Source organism: Rhynchophorus ferrugineus, unplaced genomic scaffold (genome assembly GCF_030347505.1).
Source record: "Rhynchophorus ferrugineus isolate W39M unplaced genomic scaffold, kcgeb_rfMv2 rfM2, whole genome shotgun sequence".
NCBI classification, from domain to species: domain Eukaryota; kingdom Metazoa; phylum Arthropoda; class Insecta; order Coleoptera; family Curculionidae; genus Rhynchophorus; species Rhynchophorus ferrugineus.
This window is the reverse complement of record NW_027472581.1, coordinates 50,208,346-50,235,348: the sequence shown is the minus strand read 5'-3', so window position 1 is coordinate 50,235,348 and position 27,003 is coordinate 50,208,346. Positions and strand designations below refer to the sequence as shown.

Below are 27,003 nucleotides of genomic sequence, written 5' to 3'. Positions count from 1 at the left end.
CAGGATAGCCAAAGCCAAAAAATGAACTATATTTGAATTAATATAAACTTAAGCAAATTTTATAGTGATTAGAGGATGATTTTAAATATAATATACTGTAAAATAACATTTCAAAGTGATTTTACTTTACATGTAATATTTAATTTAACAAATTGTTTTAAAGGCTTAGTGTTTTTTATTTTGTCAAATTTATATTGGTATACATGATAGATTAATTTCCCCACCTTTCAAGTTGGTAAGATATCAAAGAATCCTAGTCCTTTTTTGTGGAACGTGATGGTGGCTTAGGAGGTAAGAGTTTTGTTTGGTCATTTTTATCGTAATTTTGGTCTTACATCTTCGTTTTTAAACGTTATGATAATTATTTTTGTGTGACTTATCAAACTAGATATATCTGTGGTATATTTTAAACGGTGAGTTGTAATATATTAAATATTTCATGTCAGCCACATGGCATTATAAAGTCGTAGTCAACGCATACAACTCCATAAGTTGTTTTTTCCGTTCTTTAGCATACAGAATATTTGTTTTTGCCGGGAAAAGTAATTTTAATTTTGCAATCTGTTTCTTTATTGCTGTTTTTTAACCTCTCTGAATATGACTGTGGGTTGAAATTTGAGGTTATTTCAAGTTTTATGGTGTTAATGGGGTAAGTAAGAATCTTTAAATCTCCTTAAAATATCGTATATAGTCATATTCAAAGAGAGCTAACATTTGAATATGGCTATATGCGTTAACTCATTGTTTTGTTTACAGTTCATCATAAACAAATATGCCACAGAACGAGTATATTGAACGCCATCGCAAGTTGCATGGTAGAAGGCTTGACTATGAAGAAAGAAAGCGAAAACGTGAGGCTCGTGAACCTCACAAGAGGGCACAGACCGCCCGTAATTTGCGTGGTATAAAAGCCAAGATATTCAACAAGGAACGTAGAAATGAAAAGATACAGATGAAAAAGAAGATCAAAGCCCATGAAGAACGTAAAACAACTAAGGCTACAGAAGGAGTTTCAGAGGGAGCATTACCTGTATATTTGCTTGATCGAGATGTACAATCTAATGCTAAGGTACTCTCAAATATGATAAAACAGAAACGCAAAGAAAAAGCAGGGAAATGGGATGTTCCAATTCCTAAAGTGAGAGCCCAAGCTGATGCAGAGGTTCTTAAGGTTGTCAAATCAGGAAAATCAAAAAGGAAAGCATGGAAGAGGATGGTTACTAAAGTAACTTTTGTGGGAGAAGGTTTCACGAGAAAACCTCCCAAATTTGAGAGATTTATTCGACCTATGGCATTGAGGTTTAAGAAAGCCCATGTTACCCATCCAGAGTTAAAAGCGACATTCCATTTGCCCATCATTGGAGTCAAAAAGAATCCTAGTTCACCCATGTTCACAAGTTTAGGTGTGATTACCAAGGGAACTGTAATAGAAATTAACATTTCAGAGTTAGGTTTGGTGACACAGGCTGGAAAAGTGGTATGGGGCAAATATGCCCAAGTCACTAACAATCCTGAAAATGATGGTTGTATAAATGCAGTTCTTTTAGTTTAAGTTCGAATGTTTTTACATGTATGTGTTATTACCTAAATAAATAATTTAAATCTATTAGTTTTATTTATTTTCAAGTTTGTCCCATTGTCTTTTGTCTTGTCTTGTGTTTTTATCAATTTACTTATAATTTTTCTGTTTTTAGGTAAATCAAAATGCAGATTTTTGTGAAAACCCTAACTGGTAAGACCATCACTCTTGAGGTCGAGCCCTCAGACACTATAGAAAATGTGAAGGCTAAAATTCAAGATAAAGAGGGTATACCGCCAGATCAGCAGAGACTTATTTTTGCTGGTAAACAACTGGAGGATGGGCGTACTCTTTCTGACTATAACATTCAAAAAGAGTCCACTTTGCATCTAGTACTTCGTCTGAGAGGTGGTGCTAAGAAACGTAAGAAGAAGAATTATTCCACTCCCAAAAAAATTAAACATAAGAAGAAGAAGGTTAAGCTTGCTGTGCTGAAATTTTATAAAGTAAGTGTAAATTCTTTGAAGGTATTATTTAAATAAAAAGTCCACATGATGTTTTTAAAGTATTTGCTACTCTTGAAGAGCCATGATGTAAAATTGTTACTGAATCGCTATTCTGTACCTATATCGTCAGAAGATCTATATTGAGTATTTGAATGTTCATTTTGTTCCAGGTTGACGAAAACGGGAAGATCCATAGGTTGCGTAGAGAGTGTCCAGGTGAGCAGTGTGGCGCAGGAGTTTTCATGGCTGCCATGGAAGATCGCCATTATTGCGGAAAATGTGGATACACATTAGTTTTCTCCAAGCCTGAGGATAAATAGACTTAAATATAATTATCCATATTATGTAATATAAAAACATTTTAAAAATTCGTTGGTATTTTTAATTTATCCTTATTTATTTTTTAATGATTAGAATTTCCCTTAAGGGTTCAGAATTATTTAAGAAGTGTTTGCAACCAGACATACATACGTACGAAAACCAAAAATATTTCCTTTATTTTAATTAATATTTTCCGTCAGATTGTAGATTTGATTGTGAATTACACTTTATTTGCGTATTGAGTCACTAATATTAAATTCTATTAGCAATGAAGTAACCATAATACTGTAAACCACAGTTGTGGCGGAAATAAAATCTTATACCTGTCCTAGCGACACCTGTAAATATATTAAATAAATAACTATGGAATTCGACAGGTGTCATTTAGAATAGGGAGGCTTGTATTTTTTGGATTGGATCCAAATTTTTAATTTCGTTTTTTTTTTCTATGGTTTCAGTTATAAAAATTCACTGTCAGTATAAAATTTTATTTATGTATATTTATTGATTATAAAATGTAATGTGGCTCTTACCATAATTGTTATACGGACTAGGCTTGTTTACATTTATATAAGTGAAAATGCCTTTTAAACTTAAATTAAAAAAGTCCAGACAGTATAGTGTCGTATCTAAAAGTTTGTTTGTGATATCTGTGGAAATCTTAGATGGAACCAATATAGAATGCACACTTTCCTCAGAGAGCACTGGTCAAGATTGTTTAGATGTTGTATGTCAAAAACTTAGTTTAAATCAACCAAAATTTTTTGGGCTGCAATATATTTCTTGCAATGGAGATAGCAACTTGTCTTGGTTAGAACTTGATAAACCTATTAAAAGACAGCTGGATAAATATTCTAGGACATTATTAGTATACTTGCGTGTTATGTACTATGTAATATCTGGCGTTCGATTAATAACAGATGAAGTTACAAGGTATTAGTACAGGTAACATATGATTAAACAAATTCTTTAATTTTATAATTTCTAGGTATCATTATTTTTTACAATTAAAACAAGATGTGATTGAGGGTAAGGTTTCTTCCTCTCCACAACAAGCTGTTGAATTAGCTAGTTACTCTATGCAAGCTGAATTTGGCAACTTTGATGCTGAGAGGCATACAGCTCATTACTTAAAAGATTTTCAATTATTTCCAAAGGTATTAGAAACATTAGAGTCAGTACACAAATTCCTATACATTTCTTTATCTTTTTTTTAGAGGTTTAGTGAACCATCATTTTTAGATGCTTTAACTGAAGCTGCTATAAGACAGCATGCTGCATTACAAAATTTACCCCAAAGTACTGCAGAAGAGTATTATATTTGCTGTTGTCAAAAATTAGAAGGTTATGGACAAGAAGAGTATAGTGTTAAGAGTAAAGACGGTCAAGAAGTACTAATTGGAATAGGATTGACAGGTGTATCAGTTGTATATCCCGAAAAAGTTATGAAACATTTTGGGTAGGTGATGATAATATACATTTGATAGAAAACTGGTCATAGACTATTTATGTAATATGATACATCTGAAGGCTCCCTCTAAACATATTGAGTGTATTTTAATGCCAATACACTGATAGCTTATCTTATTGAGTATTAAATTTTATGAAGTGATTATAATACAGTGTTAATGTTAAAATGGTAAATATTTGGTATTGGTTTTAGTTGGTGTGATATAAGCAATGTTATAAATCACAAAAAAGAATTTACAATAGAATCTGTCGGTGGGTTAGAAAAAGTAGAATTTTTGTTTTTGGATGGTGATACTGCAAAGAGTGCCTGGAGATTTTGTGTCTTACAACACATGTTCTATCGACAATATGAGATGAATAATGATGATGCCAATTCCAATAAAATATCCTTTCAACCTCCTGAGGTAGGTACCATTTTTATTGTTTGTTCTCTTTCAATTGAATTCAAAAGAAAATTAATTATACTTATAAGTTTTCATTAACATTTTGTTTTTAAATATCACTAATTTCTATTAAGGTTTTTAATGAGGGTGGTTAATATTAGGATCCTTTATTGGTCATGTTTGCATTAGAAACATTTTTGGATGAATGTCTATATTAAGAGGCATAATTGCCTTATATGTAATGATGCCTTGACACCATTGACAGTGCCGCGTTAAGTCCACTCAAGGGACGCCACGATGGACACAAACGATTTAATTGATCAGATTCTCTTTTAAATTACTTGGCTTCATCGCCAAAAACCATTGCAAAAAGCTGCAGCATACATTTCAATAATATTTTATTCCATACATAATAGATTTCATTTAAAATTAAAAAAAAGAAGTTTGTTGATACCTTAAACACGACTTGTTTAGTTCCATTTCAACGTCAAGCCGTCCTTATTGAATAACCCTATATATTTAAAATATAACGGATAATATTTTTATTTCTGGTGTTTTGTATCTGCAGGAAAAAATGCGACAGATGGATAGCTATGAAGATGTTTCCACCTTAGCTCAGCATAGTGAGAGATCCGTTTCATCCAATCAGAATTTGTCTCAACGAGCTCAATCAACTTCTTGTTTGGATCTCAATAAACCGTCAGATGCCGATCGCCTTCGAAGTTTGCTTCCATCTTATCGTCCTGCACCAGATTATGAGACTGCAATTCAACAAAAGTACAGAAACTCATCTGGAGCCTTGCTTTCTTCTGAACCATTGCGCAATACCCATCCGATTTTGTATAGCTCTCAGCCGGAAATTCATCAGAATGATGCTTACGGTACTCATTTAAGGTACCCCGATGTTACTCATAATAACATGGAACAGAAAAATTTGTTGTACAATTCGGGTTTTACGCAGAGTCGGCCTTTGGATCTTAATAACGTTGGTTTAGTACATCTGTATAAACATCCACCCCCTTACCCTGTTAACAAGATTGGGTCTAACTCTACACCGGATTTAGCCAGAATTTCACAGCCGACGAAATCCCCCAATTATGTATATAATAATTTGGTAAGCGGTTCAAGTCCAGACTTAGTATCTGGAGGTAATTTTTATTTGAAACATTATAACGCAGCGTATAGTCAAAATACTAATCCAATTCATCGTTCTCAAAGTTATCTCCCCTCTCAGCACGATACTTATGAGAACTTAGCATCCGTTTTTCGCCCTCAAGCGTTGATTGTAGAGAATCCTAACATAACAAAACATATTAAGAAAGTATACGACGAGCATGGTAACATAATCTACTGCATGCCGGCTAACATGAAACAGATTTTACGAGATAATCAATTGCCTAATGCTGGGTTTGTAGTGACTCACAACCAAAAAAGTGTTGCTACCAACTCATCTGAGCCCATATATGAAAACATCCCATTTCCTTGGCAGGGTGATGAGGAAACACGTAGCCGTACTCAGAGTATTCATTCTGCGCCTGAAATTAGACAGGTTATAAATCAGTCGGTGGTAAATTCTGTACAATCACAATTGCAGCACATGCAACTGAACTCGAACAAAGAAAATGTTTATGCGAATGTGAATCGTGCCGATCAGTTGACTCACAGCGGTTCCATTGGTGAGTCATCAGCTACTTCGGCACATTCAATTGAACTTTGCGTCACAGATTCTATCACCAAGGAAAGTACAAAAGGAAAATTGAATTCATCTGTAACTACTGTTAAAGAGGATTCTTATCTTGATAGTAGTAACAGTGTATCGAACTATACCAATTCCAGTCTGAATTCCACTAGTGATAGCATAAGCCGCACTAAGAAAAAACGATGGGGTATTCTGCTTAGTAAAAAAGGTGAAAAGGTTAAGAGCGCCACGCTTGGACGAGAGAAGAAGAAAGACGAAAAAATTCAGGCAGGCTCTAAACACAGATGGTCAAGCAATGGCCCTAAATTTAATGCATTGCCGGCTTCTATCAGTAAAGAAGCTATGGTAAGAATTGCCTTTGAGTAAGCTCAGTTTTCTTTTAAGTATGCGCCTCAATATTGTAGTGTCAGTTGCTAGAGAACCAATTATCAGACAGTCAGATATTCTTTGAATTCGATACCATTCCGAAAAAGAAGCAAAATGCCGAATTTACCACCGCCCTACTACCTGAGAACGCTGCTTTTAACCGTTTCAAAGATGTTCTTCCATACGAGGATAATCGCCTTAGACTGACACCCACAAGGAACAATCGCTATGGTTATATTAATGCATCTCACATTACTGTAAGTAGCACTGTAACATTTAAAATGTATTTTTTTGTATTCTAATTTCACTTCTTGTAACAGATACTGTTATTATAAGGTCGATTTCGCCATAAAAGGAACGTACATCCTTCATTCAACAACATCAACACTATTGTAATCCGCATGATGTGTGTGATCAGATGTGTTTCTTGATTGTGTACCGATTATTATTTAATTATGATATTGGAAAGAAAAGCGCAAAATTTACCTTGAGTATCACATTCTAAATATTTTAAGTTTACAGATATCAGACTATATATGTAACAATGCACAAGTAATATTTCTCCACTTCGACATTCTTCATCTTAGAGAGGTGAAAGCTTGGCCAATTCGTTTATTCATCTGTTGGTGCCATATTTTGTCTTGTGCCTCAAATACGTGAACTTTCTAATACTACTACTTACTACTCGAACAGTATAACAATATCGTCATTCATTATTCTCGAGCTATAGTCTCTGCAATATCAACTATAGCGTAAGGAATGCTTGAAGGCTCAGCATCAACACGTGCCATATATATTATATTTATGTTTATCTCTTGGCGAGTAGAACATCTCCTTGGCGAACATCGGTTTGGATCTCAAATGAATTCGATAAATCTGAAGATGCCTAAAGAATTTTATAGTTTTTAGGAGAATGTGCTTAATTAAATTAGGTTATTATGTGTGTTTTAGGCCACCGTCGGTAGTAAGCAAAGGTTTTATATTGCTACTCAAGGTCCAACTAAAAATACATTGCCTTATTTTTGGCAATGTGTATGGGAGGCTGAAGTTTATTTAATGGTGCAGTTAACTGATCCGTCTGAGGATATGAACTACCTTCCAGATGCCGATGATCGTTGTATCGACATCAATCCTGTAAGTATTTTTGATTAATTGTTATATTTAGTGTCTAAATTAACCGCATTATGACATATATGTAGGACTTTCAAGTATGGTGGGAATTTTCGCAAAAATCAGGTTTTTGCGTAACAAGCAAAATTCGACTTTGTCATGTAGCATCTCGGCGATATCGCACCATTTGGCACTTGCACTATTCCGATTGGGGTGAACAAGGCTGTCCTCATAGAGCTACACATTTTCTAGGCTTTCTGGAAGAAATGCAAAGCGTTCACCAACACTCGATGGGCGAAATACCGCCTGGACATAATAGAAATCCTCCGATTCTTATCCACTGTACAGCCGGTGTTGGAAGGACTGGTTTGACAATACTTACAGATATTTTACTGTATACTATAGATCATAATCAGGTGAGTTTTATACAGTTTGTTTTCTATTTGATAGGTAATACTATTTATTTTCTTAGGAATTGTGTATTCCTGGAGTGGTCAGTTTACTTAGACAGCAGAGGGCTTTCATGGTCCAGACCATCGCTCAATATAAATTTGTTTATTCATTATTAATTCATTACCTGAAACAAACGCGTTTGATTTAACTTTTGTTGTTCATGTATCGTTTGACAGCTGCTCTCTAGACTTCTTCCTAAAAAAACCATTGCGTTATGAATTAATGAAACAGCATAATGAAACATTAGCGGAAGACGAATCTCTAAAAAAATATGAATCTTTTTATATTGTGATGTTTGCAGTTTTGTCGAATTTGATAGTTTGCATAATATTATATTTTATACTTCATTTTAGTATTATTTATTACGTCAATGTTGTATTTAAAATAAGCATTTCTATTTAAATGCTGTTCCGTATGCCATAAAGCAATTATTTATTGAATTTTTCAGTAACAATCTTATAAGAGGTAATTTTATGTTTTAATTTTACTCCTATTATGTGCGTAATTGTATCCGTTCATGTTCTGTTTCATAAAATAATTTCAAGGCTGAGTATTTTAGGGTAGAAAAGCTTATTGTTGCAATTATTCGCCGAATCGGAAACGACTATCGGGTCAACATATTTCCCATTTATTAAATACATATATAGGGGCTGTGCATGATTATATATAAAAATTAAATTTGTTGTAACGTGAATATTGTGATGTCTAAGTGCCTTTTAATAAACTGTAGTTATATGTAATATATAATTGTAATATATTTGATAGAAGTAAATAGTTTTTTTATTAATCTAGTATCTTATTCATCATAAAAGTTATTTGTGAAGGATTCAATAATTTTTTGAATAAAAATTTGTTTATATTTTAATTATAGAGCCAAACTACAGTTATTGGGATTAAAAAATCTAGTTTATTATGTAAGACAAGTGGTTCAAGTCAGCATTTGGGGATTTCACATCATTTGTTTTTATGATGTAACTCATTTGTATGAAACAACTTGCAACCTAATTGTTCTGTTTTAAACATGTTGGAAATCATCAAATTACTAAAATTGTTATTGGCGATTATATTTATATGTTGTCCTCTAAAGAAAAGATGTTAAGTACTTTGGTTGGTGAAAGTGATGAATCAGTTTTTTTGTCGTTATTTGATTATTTATAGTAATGAAATTATAGAGCTATGTTAAAATCCACATATAATGTGTGTACTTAAGGAAAATATCAATCGAGCCATTGATCGTCAATACCTTTCAATCTACCCTACCTTAAGCGATATATCTAGGTATTACGCCATACCGCTTAAGATTGTGTCTAGGGCTATACACCACATTCGGCAGTATATGAAGGCTGCAAAGTTTACAAGGCAGAGTACTTAATTAAAAAAATCAAAGTATTGGAAAAAGCTCATATTTTCAAGCAATTTTAAAATTCTACATTGAGAATGGCACTAGCTTAGCAAGCACTCACACACGGAGAGTTACATACGTAATCTCGTAATTCATAAATTAACCTTATATTTCTGTTGAGACTCAGGTTAAAATTTTTGTTATATTTTTTCATGTCCTAATGTAACGTGAAAAACCTTAAAGAACCTTAAATTAAATATTACAACAGCAAACCAAAGAATAATGATGATGCCAATTCCAACAGAATATCCTTTCAACCCCCTGAGGTAAGGTACCAATTTTATTATTTGTTTTCTTTCAATTGAATTCAAACGAAAATTAATCATACTTATAAGTTTTCATTAACATTTTGTTTTTAAAGACCACTAATTTCTATTAAGATTTTTAATGAGGGTGGTTAATATTAGGATCCTTTATTGGTCATGTTTGCATTAGACACATTTTTGGATGAATGTCTATATTAAGAGGCATAATTGCCTTATATGTAATGATGCCTTGACACGTTTGGCAGGGCCGCGCTAAGTCCACTCAACGGACGCCACGATGGACACGAACGATTTAATTGATCAGATTCTCTTTCAGATTACTTGGCTTCATCGCCAAAAACCATCGCAAAAAGCTGCAGCATACATTTCAATGATATTTTATTCCATGCATAATAGATTTCCTTTAAAATAAAAAGAAATAATTTCTTTGATACCTTAAACACGACTTGTTTAGTTCCATTTCAACGTCAAACCTCCCTTATTGAATAACCTTATATATTTAAAATATAAGGGATAATATTTTATTTGTGGTGTTTTATATCTGCAGGAAAAAATGCGACAGATGTATAGCTAGGAAGATGTTTCCACTTTAGCCCAGCATCTTATCGTCCTGCACTAGATTATGAGACTGCAATTCAATAAAAGTACAGAAACTTATCTGCAGCCTTGCTTTAATTTTAAAATAATTTGAAAGGAAAAAAGGGAAAATAAATGTAATAATAAAAAATATGGAATTATTTATCAATACAATCAATTAAATATTACATAAATTATTCGTATATTTGAAGAACTATTAACTAGTAATTAAATGAAGTATATTAATTAAATAATATTTTTTAATCTCATTTTGAATTTCCTCTGTAGTAAATAAGTCCGCTTCGCGCTTGTTACCAAAGCTTAGTTACAACTTTATACAGGAGAGATGGCGTTTTAAGTCTGTCTATTTTGTGTCTAACAGGTCAATTGAAAAGTCCCCGGCCTATCATAGTAAATACATTTTTGTGGCAAAATTAGTACACTGATTATAGCGACCCTTCAACTTTTCGATACCATTTTTGTAGACGATTTGTTTTTTGTTTGTGACCTTTGCTTCAAAATAAGCCTCTGTTACGGCGATCACCTCTTCATTCGACGAACATTTCTTCCTAGTGAGTATTCTTTTGAGATCTGAGAACAGGAGATAGTCGCTGGGGGCCAGATCTGGAGAATACGGTGGATGAGGAAGCAATTCTAAGCCCAATTCATGAATTTTTGCCATCTTCTTCACTGAGTTGTGACACGGTGCATTATCTTGGTGAAGCAGCATTTCAGTTTCTTCAAATGCGGCCGTTTTTTCGGCGATTTCGTCCTCCAAACGGTCCAACGACGCTATGTAATAGTCGCTGTTGCTGGTCCTTCCTTTTCAAGGTAGTCAATGAGAATTATTCCATGCGCATCCCAAAATACAGACGTCATAACCTTTGCCAGCCGACTTTTGCGTTTCCCCACGTTTTGGAACGGGTTCATCCTGTGCAGTACAGTCGGATGACTGTCGACTGGACTTCGGAGTGAAATGATGGAGCCATGTTTCATCCATTGTCACATATCGGCGCAAAAACTCGGGTTTATTTCGCTTGGTCATCTTTAAACACTGCTACGAATCATCAACTCGTCGTTGTTTTTGGTCAAAAGTGAGCTCGCGCTTCACCCACTCTGCACAGGGCTTTCTTATACCCAAATATTCCTTAATAATATGATGTACACGTTCAGTTGATATCTTTAGAGTGTCTGCTATTTCATTCAATGTCAATTTACGGTGATTCAAACGTGTACATTATATCATTCACGAATATTTGGCTTCATCATGAGCTCAGCTCTTCGTTGCTTACCTAGCGATAAGCATTGGTAGTTTGAACGTTTCGTCGTAGAACTCCATATTTACACCCCACATGACCAAAATGGCTTTATAATTGACTGACAAACCAAGCTCTTTGATTGTAGGTCAAGTTGGGTGTATCTTCCGACTAACCAGTACAGTTGCTCGATACTATCGAGCGATCGAGATGTATTCAGACGTACTTAGCTGAATCCGTCAAGTGATATAATTAGGTTTCTGTCATTTCGTCGCAATGCACAATTAACATGATTTGGAACTATTAGACTGTATTTTCCAGTCTCTAGTCCATTTTTAGATCTTGTTGACCGCTATTTGTACTTTTTTAATAGCCTTAGATAGAGATACACCATTTTCCATTATAACTGCGTCGTCGGCAAATGTTCCAAATACTGTTTCTTTTGTTGTTGAATATCAGCAGTATAGAGAAGATATAGGAGTAATAAGTGTGAATAGTCCCCTTAATACGAAACTCTAAATTTTCTTTCGAAAGATATGATTCCAGTAGTCGGCAGTAATTCTGCGGTAACAATTTGCTCATTTTGTACATTAATCCCAAATTTCATACCCGGTCAGAAGCTTGTAAGATGTCCAGAAATCCAGAAATATTGCAGGGCACTATTTCTTGTCTTCGAATGCCTTTTCAACAACCGCTCTTACTCTGTGCACTTGGTCAATTGTCGAATGGTACTATATATAGCTATTTTTCTATAATTTTGATATCGCAAGTAGCAGCGAAATAGACCTGTAAGATCCAACTTGTTCTGCCGGTTTGCCAGGTCAAAATGAATAACCTAGAAATATTACGCTTAATCTCCATCGTGCTGCATCGAACGCGCCAATCGATTACAGTTAACAGCAAATTGTTTCTATTGGGCCAATAAACGTTGTCTATCCATATTAAGCATAATAATTTAAGGCATTTAAGTTTAAAAGTTAAGCTCCTGGATTGTGTTGTGTGATTAGATTGGTGTCATTGTAACAGCCTTCAACAGTTACTTATATTCATTGGTTTCCGAAATTAATTCTATGTTAAAACTGGTCTTATAATTATATATGCAATATTAAAACGTCTACGTGCCGTCCAGCATTGATAAATTTGCGATCAACTTTCTTTGCTGCACAATACTTGCTTGAGGTTGCAAGTTGAGTTTCATTAGTTTGCATATTTAACAGCAGCTTGAGTGCCGAATGAGCTTTTTTACCGTATATTTATTTTACATTTATATATTTATAGTACCTTCCATACACGTGGCTGCAGTACCTGATGAAGCAAGTGCAAGTGTAAATATATTTTGTGGGTGAATCGTCACCTACTTTAGTAACAAAAATTATACAATAAAATTATCAGGGCATGTTATCTATATATAATATAGATTGATAATATATTTATATAACATCATTCAGATTTTTGTTTATTTTTCAGACAGATTGTTTATAATTGAATCTATATAACTTCGAAAGTAAGAAACTTTGGTGAATACCCCGGGCCTGCCGGCTTCTGCACAGGTTGGCGAGCCCCAGGATGTAATACCGACTAGGTATCCATCGACTACGAGTGGACCTCCAGAATCTCCCTAAACAGTGAAATCAATTCATTATTTTTGTTTGTTTTAATAAATTATGATCTATTTAATTACCGAGCACGTGTCTTTTCCTCCAGACTGATATCCTGCACAAAACATTCTAGATGTAATGTAGGAACCATAGTATTTTTCACATGATTGAGTGGTTATTTGCGGTAGTTCGACAGCCTAAAAAAATTGTGAGATTTTAAAATTAAAATGAAAAAATTAGCGTGTGTATAGATTATATGGTATCAGATAGTATATAGATAGTAGTATCTTGGTATCTGTACCATAAAATTCGAGCAGACAAGAAGCTCCAAAAACAATAAGAGGTTGGTTGTTTGTAAGGAAGTAAATTGGGAGATTTGAATTGAAATGGAAATGAAATTGAAATTAGATGTTTATTGTTATTTGTTAGTAGTAAATAGTAATATTTTATTAATATCATTTATGTAGACCATACCTAACAGAATAGAAAAGAATCAATAGAACTTCAAAGGGCAAAAGGGAAAAAATCTATATTTCAATATCTGAATATATGGATAGCATTCAACTATATACTTTCAAGAAACGCATAAGATAGAAGTCAATGTTCAAAAAAGTCCAATCCAGGTGCATAATATGTTTTTCAGTTAACTATGTTCCCATTTCAAGACTCTTTATTATGGCAATATAGATAATTATAATATTTTATAATAATATCATTTTTGTATTTTCTAAATTTAACACAATAACAATATACAATTAGGAAGTAAGCCTTCACAAACCAAATTACATGCATATTTATATCATAATGCCTTCTTCAATGTCTTCAATTGTTCCAGCATATAACAAATGTTAAATAGTATTTATATTGTTATTATTCTGAATATACTTTTATAAATAACATTTTTTATTTCAAATATGTCTTTTAAATTTTCTGCTAAGAATATTTTCGCTTATAGCGTTTTCTGTGTTTTTGAATCGCATAATTTAAACACAATTTTTGATATGGGAGGTCGTCTTCTATTTTTGACTATTCTATGTATTGTACTATGTATTGTATTATGTATTGTTCTATGTAGACTGTAGGTACTACTGTGGTATTTGCTGAATATCTACTATGTTCAAGTTATATGGATGAAAAAGATTGGGTTTGCTTATTATTAGTCATTTTAGTATAAATCAGATAGATTAAGACAAGTTCGTTGGAACAGGAAAATTCCTAACCGGACAATTAAAAAATAAATGATGAGTGATATTAAATTCATCACCATCTGTGTAATTTCAATGCATGGACATCGAGTTCTGAACACAGTAACTCGATTATTTCGTTTTGATCAGTGACATTTTTTAACAGTTCAAGGAAGAGGAAATATGGATTAAACAAGTCGAGTTTCTAAGATCTCTTAAAAATGAAGGATTAATTGTACTGTTATTAATTATATAAAGAAGTTGTTTTATTGTTGGATTAGTAAGCATTATGCGTTTGTTGCTGAATGTTGTTTCTAAATTATGATATGAATTGCGTATCCTGAACGTTTATATACCTTAGATAATGTGGAAACAGTGAGAACTGATTTTTATCCCTTGATGAAGTCTTGCACATATTTATTAGAATTTATTGAAGCACAACCACAATCCTATTATATTTTAAGTCGCTTGAGGTCTATTTATATTTAAGCGAATATTTCAATAAGCAAAGCTTTAGATACTGGACAGAAGAAAACTTTCGTTTACTGCACCAACGCCATTCGAAATGTGAGGAAGAAACATTTTAGTTTTTGGGATTTTCGAATTATACTTTTTCAAGGTGATAATGGAATATCAGTAAGGGTCACCTTGGTAAATAATAGTACTCACAAAAAATGCTTTTATACGGACTTTATAATTATGTAAGCTTGTTTATGTAAACAATAAAATACATTAAATCGCCTAATTAATTATCTGTACCTATATTAAATTTATTTCTTTATTGAAAATCGTTCAGCTGAGAATTATATTATGCAGTTATAAATAATATATTTTTCAGTAAATTTATGGAGAGCTGGATAAAATAACATGAACATCTGGAATATGCACAATATTTATTTATTAATAAGGTATCAGTGGCGGTTCCTCAATAAGTACATATGTGCACGTGCACCCCCAAATTTAATGCCTCCTCTTGACAAGAAAACTAATTAAATTCTGTCCTGTCATTATTTTAATAATTCTTTTTATTTAAAAACCATTCATCATAGACTGTAAGTGATGAGTTCTGTTGTTACTTTTGCCCCGGTAGTTTTATGTTGCCTGGCCAATAATAATTTTTAATATTCGTCGGTCTCTATCAGTTAACTTTGGGTTTTGCTCACTATTTCTCTCCACTGATAATATTTTACCATGTTTTGTGTGTACTATCATTATCCTGGTTAACGTCGTTCGTGAAACCTTAAACAATTATTCAATATCACGCAATTCACCGATCATTTGTTTTAACTGTCACAGAATATAATACACGGAAATATAATCTACGAAAGTTGGAGTTTAAACTGAGCTATACACACCAGTCGCACTATTTACACGGAAGCAGTGTTGCATGGTATATGGAAGCAGAGCAAAACATACCAGAATACGAATTTAGAGAATATATACTAAGAAAAAGCTTTTTTTGTAATAATAAATTAATGTATCGTTTTACCAAGATGAATTAATCTGAGGTTTGCCACCTATCCTAAGCTATTTCGTGTTCAAGAACCGACTAATATTTTCGGATTTTAGTTTTCTATTTCTCTGAGTATTTACTACATAAGATTTACCGTTGAATTACCTGTAACTTTTCGGAGAGTGAGGATTCATCATTAGGATCGATCATACCCCAGCCTGACGCTTTAGCATTCTCGCCTTGAATTATCTCGTCATCCGAGTTTGGCAGAAGAACTGGCGATATACCATCACCGTAAGTCTACAATAAAAAATTCTGTATTCTATTTTATTCGATATATAAACGAGCTTACCAACTCACCAATGGTTTAGTCAGTCTTAAAATGGCGATGTCATAATCATAGGTGCTACTATCAAAATCGTCTTCTGGATATTTAAACGAAGCCACACTGACTATTTCTCCACCTGAGGTACGAAAACTTGATCCAGCCCTGATCGATAATTGACTTGCTTTCTGACTGAAATGAAAAACAGTGATGCAATGGTGTAAATGTATATCAGGAAAAAACATTGAAAAACAGCAGTTTTAAATGGTTTTGTATTTTAATGGTATTATCATTGCGGATAATAATTCGTTTTTAATTGCTATGCTATGTTTTACTTGTAGTGCCTAACAGTTAATGAATGTAGTGTTACCTTTTTGCTAACCTTAATTTACGATTTTATTAACGTAATAAAATTAAAACAAAAAAATGATTAAGCCCAATAATTTATTAGGATAATATATATAAGAAAATAAATATCAATAAAAACACAAATATTAAGTATTTCAATTGCTTGTCAGCAAGATTTTATTGAAGCAAGGTGTTTTGCTTTATGGGTTACACTTGAGTTGATTTTCTTAAGTGAAGCATCTTGTATTACACGACATTTTATTTTATTATCATGCTCAAGAACATATAAAGCGCATAGTTTGTCGACATGTGAACACTCATACCACAAATATTAAAAACTTGTAAGTGATCATCGCGTGAGTCACATTGATCATCAGTTTTCTTATTGCCAAACGCCTGATGGAGATTAAGACTCAGAAAAACTAACTGAGTTTTGGTTAGTTTAAATTGCTGAGTCAATTTTTAGCTGTAAATTGTGCGGTGGGGACAGGTACATCGAAGGAGGTTAAGTCATACATATATTTGACCTTAGCCGTTAAAATTGCTCTCTCACTCCATTTGTTATTTTTGTGGTCAGAAATGACGTTTGGGAATACTCTCTTGATGATCTTAGAGCATATTTAGCATCTGTTCCATTCATCAACAGGAACAAGGCTGTTACCGATGGTCAGCAATTCGCTCAGTAATGTAATTTATGTTTGCAGTCAGCTGAAGTTTCTTTACATAGCATCACAGATTTGATGATTTCCGGCAGGCATTTATTTCAATGGCAGCAGTCGATCTCTGAATGACTGGTAGTGTTTGGCGGAAATCGCTAGACAGTAAAATCATTGCGGCTCAAAAATATCTCTAATCATTCCGTAAATCTTTTGATACTGGGTCAAATGTTTCAATGCACCTTGGTCTTAACAAATCGCCTGGTAAAGGTTATATGATTTTTTCGAAACAAATCACAGACAATATGAAACAAAAAATAAACATATAACATATAAAATTATAAACATTCGCGAAAGCTTATTTACTGTCAACTTGCTAATTGACACAGTGGCAAGTTGTTACAAGAACATTTAGAAGCTGAGCATTAATTTTATGTACTACAAAAAACTTCAAACCCATAACATATACAAAAATAACAAACCAAAAAATAATAATACAATAACAATATTTTAATATATAATCTACATTGTCAAAATCAGAGATCATTAAAATCGGCCCAGTCGTTCTTGAGTTATAAATGGTAAATTACATTAATAATAATATTTAATAACTGTAATAACGGTAATTGGATTAACGCAATTTTATTTTATGTTATTATATATACTCTATTTGTGCTTAAGAATAATATTTTTATATTCATCTTTGAACGGGTAGGCTTTGAAGTTATAATACTATAAATGTATCATAATGCTATTCATTATGTTGTGCTAAAAATCCTTACTATTACTCTTAATCCTTATTATCCTTACTATATGCGGACTCTTTTGTTGAAAATATAACCACTTTCAATAAATGCTGCTGCTGAATTGATACACTGTTGATTTATTTTAATTCAAAATTTTAGGCTTAAAAATATACCCAAACCCCAAACAACCCCAAAATTACGACATGACAGCTGAGGCCTATTTTATGTTATATATTTATGTAAACAGGACTCAACGAAGAAAGTACGATTCACGCATATTTTAAATACAAGTGTTCTGTTGAGTCGTTGAATAACATTTTTGATAACAATTTTCTAATAATTTCTTTTTATATAAATTATTGTTATTTCCGAGTTTCCCAATTTAAGCACTAAACACCTAAACTAGAATTAATTTTAATCATATGTAAATTACAGTTATCTTACTCAAAAACACAGTGTGCTGCAGTGATAATGAACGTCTCTGATAAAATCGAACCTCCACATTTTCCTTCCCCTTCTATCATCAACAGTACTTGATAAGGATAGTCTTCGATATTAGCAGTCTCTCCACCGATAATTCTCAGAGGACTAGTTCGAAAGGAATCATTGGATTGATTGACAGCTGGAAATGCCGTACCTACTATAAAAGGGTAAAATTAATGGTATATCCATATTATAACAGGATTATTTTAAATTTACATAAATCGCTGAAAACAAAACACATTAAAAATATTGTGTTTTTCTTGGTTACAGTAGTAGATTTAGGAGGCGGTTACTTTCCCTGATAAATCTTAAATTAGTTATCGCAGTCAAAAACTAGAATCCTGAATATTTTCGAGATATGGAATATCGAAATTTTACAATTTGGGATCTGCTTCTAACTTGGGCTAAAATTGTAAAATGGTCTTATAAATTACCGATTTTGTTCCAATTTACATTCCAAGTAATATTGGCATTACGTTGTCGATTGCCAAATTGCATTATCTCTTATAGTTTCCGAGATATAGATAATCTCGTACTGTCTATTTAGTCTATTTGCAATAATCAAAATTTATAAAGATATCTATTTATTTGTTACATTGTCAAGTTATGTCGTTATCATTAATACATGCCTTTTTTGTTTTGGAGTTGCTCGCTGTGTCTTCAACAGAAAAGATCACGCTTCACCCTAGAAATCTATGACGAATTCATTCATCTTTCATTTGACAGTACAAACAATTTTAATCGGCTTCACTCGATTTATTCGTCAACTGTTGTTTGATCGTCGCATCTTAAATGAATGACTACATTTCTAATACGATCTCAAAAAGAAACATGTATAATTTACCTTAAACATCGCATGTGAAAGATATACCTCAAGATAACATACGTCAGATTGTGACAAAATCCGGATCGATACAAAGAGATTGGCAAGTTGAGCGTTTGCAAAAGGCGGACTTTAGGACTCTCTTCCGTACGCACCATCTTAGCGAAGCAAAAGGTTCTGGAGCTTGGCCGATTTGACTAATTACTTCAGCAGGAGATGTCTCTTTCTTTTCCTGTATTACTGCGCCTAAGAACTTATTCTAACTGAAGGTAGTTGAGAGTAACCTTTAGGCAATTCAGAGAGGCCATCCGTCAGTTGTCAATACTTTGGTCTGTTCTTTCATTAATCCTCAAACTACATAGTTCTGAAATGCCAACTATATATTATGAAGAATTGTAGAAGTATCTATAAAATCGGTATCAGCGAACGTTAGATCAATGTTAGTATAACGAATTTCTATTTAATTTGTGGTATTTGTCCAAATCGAAGATTGTGAAATTTATTTGTCTTTCTGATTTGAAACTTCTTCAGATGCTTTGTATTCCTTAGGTAGTCCCAGTCGCACATTTCATGCTCAAACTTTGGTAATGGACATTCTTGTGGTATTTTAATAATGGGTTGATTATGTCATATGCGATAATCCAAAATTAAATAAAAGCCTGTAAAACTATTTCACTGCTACGGATAATATCTAACGTATTTGAAAAACTCTTGTTGAAAATAATAATACTAATTTTAGACAGAAAAAAACCTAATATCGACACACCAGTTTGGGTTTATTAACAATCATTCTACAATTGACTAGGTTCATAGAATAAATAGTTGCAAGTGAAAAAGCCCATGAAGATAAAAATGTATATTCAGCTATATTCTTAGATGTAGTACAAGGCTTCGATAACAACACACTGAACTATTAGTATCTTAGATCACAGCCAGTATGTCTAGAGTTCTACTCTAAAATAAGTTAAAGTTAAGTTAATAAAATAATAAAATAAATAATGTTAAAGCAGCTGTACCACAAGAAAGTGTATTGAGATCAATTCTTTATCTACTTTACACATGTGATAAACCGCAAATGGAAAATATCATAATAGCTACATTTGCATTCATAATATTGCAATTTTTGCTATCGGATACAATAGCGAAGAACTAAAATTACAACATGCAAGTAATAATATAAACAATTGGGTCCAAATTTAGAAAATTAAAATTAATGAAAGTTGTGCAAATCTGTGTATGTGCAATTCACATATAATCAGCGCACAGGCACAGATAACAATAAATAATACATATCATTTCATGTAGCAACAACTCAAATTATCTTGGAGTGAATCTTGATGCAAAACTTCGCTGGAAGGAATATGTAAAAAGGTAAAGGAAAGAACTGGAGTTAAAAACATTAAGTAACATCAGAAAATGTATTGGTTAATTGGAAGATATACGGAATTCAATTATGGGGATGTTCCGCGAAAAATAATATAAATACTATACAAGTTTTCCTGACAAAAAGTCCTGAGAAGTATTGTAGGTGCACCCAGATACTACAGGACTTAACCGGGTTCTTCAGATACCGACCGTCACTCATGAAATCAAGATAATGGAAACAGACTCCATTCTCATGTCAATATTGAAGTAACATAATTCTTGGATAACACTAGAACAGGACACAGATTCAGAAGAATCAAACCATTTGATCTTGTGTAGTGTGGTGCATTTAAAAGATAAACAGCAGTGTTGATACATAAACATTATTACACCCGAAGCTAGGATGTGGTCGACGGGTCGGGCCCGCCTTAGATATAGATGTAGATATATACTTAAATTTAAGTTATTGTAAAGAAAAATTTTAGGTTAGTCGGTAACAATGTAATAAATAAATTAAAAGAATATGTGATAATGTTAAAGAAATGACCTATTGGCCGTTTTCTGGTAAAGCCATAATTCCGCCATTGTAGAACTCATGAGAATTCTGGGTGAAAAACTAAACCAAATAATTTTCACAAGCCTGTCTTAAAGCCAGTTTTATACCAATAAGAAAGTTTTAAACAAGGTGGGAGCTACATGGTGGATGCATCAAAATCTCGCAGACAATCTCTCTTACTAAGAATATGTTTGGTTCGAATATTGCTTTTCCTATTGATCCATTTTGGTAGTATTTTAATTGGTTGCTTCATTCATAGTAGTTTTTTCACATTAGAGAATCGAATTAATGGTTTGATCGGGTTTCAGAAGCTCATGATGAACATTTGTTTTCTGATCCAACCAAATAATTAAATTAATCACCATTTTGTTGTGAATGGGGATTTTTAATTGTTTGTAAAGCTTTTCCGGTCTACGTCCATGACCTTTTTCGCACATTATTGTCGTACGTGATTCACTTTTAATAACCACAATAATTTCTTTCAAGAAATGATCGATGACAAGTGAAAACTGGGTCTAGTAATTTTTTTATCTATTAATTCATGTTGAATGAGTTCTGCATAATGGAAATTCAACAAGTGTAGGCTCTTGATGCTAAACTAGAAGTCGTTCAATCGTGTTATGTTATGGCAAGTGTACTAAATGGAAACAAATAAAAACCCAGGAAGTTGGTTTCCTGAAGAAGACTGTCTTAAACTTTCAATGGACCATTTTTCACCAAGCAAGATATTCATGGGATTTGAACCGGTTCGACTACCATTTGTTTCGATTGAAGCAGCAAAGCAGTTTAAATTTGTCGACGGTTTTATTGCCTAAAGCTAAAAATCTCTTTTACAACGACATGCCTGTGTTACCTCAGATCACACAATATATCTTTCATAGAATACACTGGACAATATTTTCAAGATTAAGATCGTTATCGTCTATTTTTATATGAAGTAAACTTGAAAAATCTACAAAAATTAACGCATACATTTAATAATTATTACACTATTCATGTTTAAATAATGAGCTAAACTCAGTAGATTTCAAACATTATTCAGTCTTTTTATGGAGATATGAATACGTTGAGATGCTGTGTCTATACTAATACTTTAATTATATCTTATCAATTATATTCAAATCGGTTATAGTTATTTATTATAATGTACTTACAATCTACAAATACAGCGGCAAATAGAAAAACTGCAAACTTAAATAAGAACATGTTTAACGTCTAATAACAAACAACAAATAAAGATTAATAGTGTCATATATATACCTTGGATTTTAATTATCTCACGAAGCCTTTATCTTTATCTGTAGATAATTTAACTAAATGTTTAAAAAGAGAAAAATATTGATTTAAGACACAGGAATAATTCACTTGATATAAAGTGGTGTAATTCATATCGAATTATCTCAATGAGCCTTTATTAATACAATGGCATACAATATTTTTAAGTATTATTCCGCAAGCATTATTAAGAATAGACATGATTATGCATTTATCTTATGAAACAGCTTTAATAGATTTAGGAAAAAGTATTTATCTTTATATTTAGGGCGTGGTAATGTTTCATAAAATTAAACTATGAAATACAGAAATTTGTTTTGATAAGTTAAATATCAAGAAAGTAAAGCATCACATTCGTGTAAACTGATGCAATTTATATTAATTTGGTGCTTGCTGGCCGCTTCTCATCATTTTAGCGAATTAAAAAGGCATTTATTGGGAAAAAATGGGCATATTTTCCATCATACCCTACACCTGTTTCCTATCTTCCGGACAATATGGCAAGAGCCTGTATTAGAGAGACCTTGCATCATCAATTTGATCAAGTGTCAATCACAAAGCGGTGTGCAGCAGAACTCCATTCAAGTTGCAACAGTTTAGCCTTGACACAACTTTTTGGTGAGGATGATATATAACACTTTAGTAACAGAAACATAGGGATTGCGCACAGAAATTGGTGTGAACAATCTTAGACGTCACCTTAAACTGATAAGTTTTTTCCTAGAAGAGATACAACGGACTGATCAAATAATTAAACATATAGAGTTGCTTAAACCAATCAAGCAAATTTTAGTAGCCATAATACCTCAAATATGTAATAATTTTTGATTGATTACATCTTACATTAGATATGCTTAGTACAATCCGTACAATTATTAGTGTTTTGTTGTACTTGCATTAATATACAAGCAAGGTGCGTACGGGTTTAATACATCAGTATGTATTTCCCAAATTAATATAAAACTAATCTACTTAAGCTAAAATTAAAAATACACTTATACATTAAACAAGTTCGTGTGGTTTGGTTCACTTCAATCTCCTGATTGCCTGCGCGTTATCCAGTAGCTGTATTGCTTCCAAGTTGCTGTGATTTAGCAATCTTATATCATATTTTAGTGCAAAATCTTGGATCAATTGTATCCATTTGATTCCGAAGTCATGATGCAGCTCTTCCTTGGTTACGTAGCGATAAGCATCGATAAGCATCGATAAGCGATAAGCAATTAATCGTAGAACTTTGTTTTGAGTGCGTTGGATTACTAGTTGGTTTGATGTTTCAGTGCAACCCCATATTTAGACCCCACAGGTCCAAATATGCTTTATGATTTGAACCAGTAGAGTTGCTTGATTTTGAGTCTAATCAGCTCTGCTTTTTGTCTAAGATCATATTTCCAGTTTATTGTACCATTGATATATATTTCGATGTATTTAGCTGATTCTGCTTGAGGAAAAGAGCATCAAGTGATATAATTAACTGTCATTTCGCGGTAATGCAAAATTAACATGGACAGATTTAGAGCTGTTAAGCTGTATTTTCCAGTCTCTAGACCATTTGTAAATCTTGTTGACAACTACTTATACTTTTTATATAGTCTTAGACAGAGGGACATTTTTGGCCACTATAACTGTGTCGTCAGCAAATGTTGCAAGTACTGTTTCTTTTGTTGTTGTGATATGAGCAGTATAGAGCAGATATAGGAATGGTTCCAAGACACTACCCTGTGGAACTCCAGCCGAAATAGGCTTAAGTATTGAGAATGCCGCTTCATGCGAGACTCTAAATTTTTTGAGAAGATACGATTCCACCAGTCGACAGTAATTTCGCGATAGCAATTTGCTCATTTTTTCAATCCCAAATGCCATACCCGGTCAAAAGCTTGTGAGATATCCAGGAAAATTGCAGGGCAGTACTTCTCTTCTTTGAATGCCTTTTCAACAACGGCTGTTATTCTGTGCACTTGCTCAATTGTCGAATGGTGATTCCGAAATCCAAATTGGAAATCTGGTATTTCTATAAATGGTTTAATTCGTTTTAAAATCAGTTTCTCAAATAATTTTAATATCGCAGGTAGCAGCGAAATAGGCTTGTAAGGCCCATCTTGTTTTGTCGATTTATCTGGTTTTTTAAACATAATTATTCGAACAACCTTAAGACATTTCGGAATATATATAACATAATTAATGCTTTTCGCGGCTGCTCTTTTAGCAACTCAGGTGAAATATCATCAATTCCAGGAGTCTTTTTAGGATTGGGGTTTTAATAGGCGGTACTCAATATTGTTTTATCTATAGTATTTCTGCCATATTCTCCTAGCTTTTGTTTTTCTTTTATCATTTCTTTAATTTCAAGGGGGTAATTTACCTCATATTCTGATTTCTCTCTTGATGTTGGGGTAGCTTCTACTGCAGCAGGCTAAATTTGTTCAATTATATCTCGGGTTTGCAGCTCAAAATCGTCTATAGTTTTGAGTCTTACGTTTAAACTGATTTGTTCCTGCATTATAAGTCTAAACCTCAAAAAAATCTAAAAATCTCAGTTGTGAACTGTCGGTGGGCCAGTAAGTGAGTTCGGGCAGAAAATAATAGTTACAATTAATAATATTTATTGCTACTAGTAATTCGTTTCCATTTTTAGATGTTATTAATCGTGAGGCTGTGTGTTTAACATTCAAGTCCAATAATAAACCTTGGGAATAATTTTAAGTATACATCTCTGTATTATTGTTGTATTATTTTCTATCTTGGTGGACACTTTATAGCTCCTATGTTTATTTCAATACTAACTATCGTAGCTTATATTTCTTCTTTTTTTATCTTGTCTTATTAGTGCTGTATATTTTATTTTCTTATTAGAACTGTTCCACCTCGAGGTCGTTCACTGGGATGTAGTGTCCGGTATGCATAATAAATTAGAATTAATTCTTCACGGATTTCTTGGAGAAAGACATGGATCAAGATCACAGAAAGTAATCTGTGGAGAGATTTATTGAAGAATATTCGAAATCTTGTGTCATCAACAACAGCATAGTTCAAAATAACAATGAACTCATGTCATAAATATGTTTAATGCACTGCTTATCGTAATTTGCAAAATGTTTTAAAATCAGACAATATTTTACTTCTCATTTTCTTACAGTTAAAACGAGATACAATTTTGTTTGATACTTTCGAACATGTAATCGAATCAGCCCACAAAACTCGTCTGATTGACAAATGTTTGCATAGCAAACTTCTTCAAAACATTAGTAATGATAATTACAGGCTGCAAACTCGAATAAATCTCGAATCACTTTTTATTATTGCTCTGATTGAAAATGCCGTTAATGCCTTATGCCTTATGGCTTTAATTGGTTATTTAAAGTTTTAATTAGTTTTATTGGAAATATATACAAAAGGTAAAAAACGATATAATATAGAATTCACCAATATGAAACCGTCCTCATACGAAGCGGAATCCGAAGATGACGAATCAAGAAAACTTTGATGTAAAGATAACCGACGAAGGGGTCTAATAAAGTTGTTAATTCCAGACTTGTTAATTCAATTAGCGTATTTATATAAACATGAATATTTCAAAATGGACAATTGGGTTACTTAAGATAAGTTAATAATAAAAGTAGCAAAAACACAACAAAACTTGATGGAAAGAGGTAAATATTAGAATAAAATTTGATTAGGTTTTGTTAGTAATAATATTTATTAATAATTCATTACAGATATATTGTTCATGCTGGAAACAGAAATGGTTTTATTCCTGGCACAGAGTTAGTATTTTTCTGCAAATCCAAGGGCGACTACCATTGAGAAATGAACCATAATAAGTTTTGCTCGGGTTTAAGAATCATCTCTTAAAGTAAAAAGAAAGTAATCATGCTGAATAGTGAACTAATTCAAATTGTTACTCTGCAAAAGATACATGGTAGATCAGATGGCTGAACAATATGGCCACATAATAATATGTCTTCTTCTCCCTATTACTGCATATTCAATCCAGTTGAATTAGTATGGGTTCTGGCAAAGAATTATTATAATATACGTGCAGGTCAAGACTGATATTTAAGCAAAAACTGCCTAGGTATGTGGAGAGGCGCATACAATAACACCTTTGGTTTGGATGAACTCTATCAAACATATTAAAGAAGAAATTGATAAATGGTGGAATCGTCTTACATAGATTGTATAACAAGTGTTAAATTGGAAATTAATAGCTTAGTTATTGGAATATGGAATAATCAATGGTATGGCCGGCTATGTAATAGCGACTCAGAAAGGGATAGTGACGGAATGAAACTTTCCAGATGTGAGATGATCTAATGTGGACAATTACCAAGACAGCGTAATAAGAGTGGAAACAACTAAAGTTAACTATATAATTAATACAGTATAACTATTTGGAAACTGTGTGAATAGGATATATGTTTAATGGCTGAGAAAATACATGAGCAGTTGAGTGAAATGAGGAAAAAATGAATAAAACCTGTTTTTCAGATATGGAAAATGTTTTAGATATAATGCAATGGTTAAATCTAGTTTTATCAAGAAATATGTACACAGTAACAGAAGAAAATAAGGGTAAATACAGTGATATCAAAGGAAACAAGAATTCAATGAAAGGAAAAAGGTTCAGGAAAACAATGTAATTCTGCTTGTAAATTGTAAATTAAATGTAAATATGTTTCCGAAAGAAAGTAAAATACATTACTTGAACATATAAATGTTAATCAGCTGCATTAGGCCTCCAAGGGATACCACTGCATGAAAAGGCACCTAGAGTTTACCTTATAGGTGGTGTGGACAAGAGTTCAAAATAAATGCAATAAAACAACTTTATTCTATAAACTATTGTATAATTGACTGTATAATA

The 27,003-nt window shown here is 32.7% G+C and overlaps 4 protein-coding genes and 1 long non-coding RNA gene across 7 annotated transcripts; 3 read left to right on the top strand and 2 right to left on the bottom strand.

The window, feature by feature from the left end:
- The first annotated feature begins 201 nt into the window (after positions 1-201).
- RpS27A (Ribosomal protein S27A) lies at positions 202-2,395 on the top strand. The gene is made up of 3 exons (XM_076395885.1): positions 202-291; positions 1,695-2,025; positions 2,196-2,395. The coding sequence occupies exons 2-3, from the start codon at positions 1,705-1,707 to the stop codon at positions 2,343-2,345; spliced, it is 471 nt and encodes a 156-aa protein (XP_076252000.1). The 5' UTR covers positions 202-291; positions 1,695-1,704; the 3' UTR covers positions 2,346-2,395.
- On the top strand, positions 303-1,606 carry Ip259 (NSA2 ribosome biogenesis factor-like IP259). Of its 2 annotated transcripts, none has more exons than XM_076395883.1 (2): positions 303-413; positions 757-1,606. In XM_076395883.1, the coding sequence occupies exon 2, from the start codon at positions 773-775 to the stop codon at positions 1,550-1,552; it is 780 nt and encodes a 259-aa protein (XP_076251998.1). In that variant the 5' UTR covers positions 303-413; positions 757-772; the 3' UTR covers positions 1,553-1,606. The 2 variants fall into 2 exon arrangements, with proteins under 2 accessions (XP_076251998.1, XP_076251999.1); XM_076395884.1 differs by lacking the exon at positions 303-413 and adding an exon at positions 532-649.
- Positions 2,396-2,706: 311 nt separating the features above from the next.
- Positions 2,707-8,599, top strand: Pez (protein tyrosine phosphatase non-receptor pez). Its single transcript, XM_076395854.1, has 9 exons — positions 2,707-3,279; positions 3,335-3,503; positions 3,564-3,805; positions 4,010-4,220; positions 4,768-6,243; positions 6,303-6,521; positions 7,216-7,398; positions 7,464-7,790; positions 7,847-8,599. The coding sequence occupies exons 1-9, from the start codon at positions 2,927-2,929 to the stop codon at positions 7,973-7,975; spliced, it is 3,309 nt and encodes a 1,102-aa protein (XP_076251969.1). The 5' UTR covers positions 2,707-2,926; the 3' UTR covers positions 7,976-8,599.
- A 4,121-nt stretch (positions 8,600-12,720) lies between these two features.
- LOC143191109 (trypsin-1) lies at positions 12,721-22,102 on the bottom strand. 2 transcript variants are annotated; one of them, XM_076395881.1, is made up of 6 exons: positions 22,019-22,102; positions 18,082-18,277; positions 15,923-16,079; positions 15,728-15,862; positions 13,009-13,122; positions 12,721-12,945 (listed from the first exon to the last, which is right to left on the bottom strand). In XM_076395881.1, exons 1-6 carry the CDS (start codon positions 22,068-22,070, stop codon positions 12,784-12,786), a joined length of 816 nt encoding a protein of 271 aa, XP_076251996.1. In that variant the 5' UTR covers positions 22,071-22,102; the 3' UTR covers positions 12,721-12,783. The 2 variants fall into 2 exon arrangements, with proteins under 2 accessions (XP_076251996.1, XP_076251997.1); XM_076395882.1 differs by having other exon boundaries at positions 18,082-18,274; positions 22,019-22,101.
- Positions 18,756-19,240, bottom strand: LOC143191113 (uncharacterized). The gene is made up of 2 exons (XR_013004414.1): positions 18,965-19,240; positions 18,756-18,907 (listed from the first exon to the last, which is right to left on the bottom strand). It is a non-coding gene; the product is annotated as an uncharacterized LOC143191113 (long non-coding RNA).
- Positions 22,103-27,003: the final 4,901 nt, after the last annotated feature.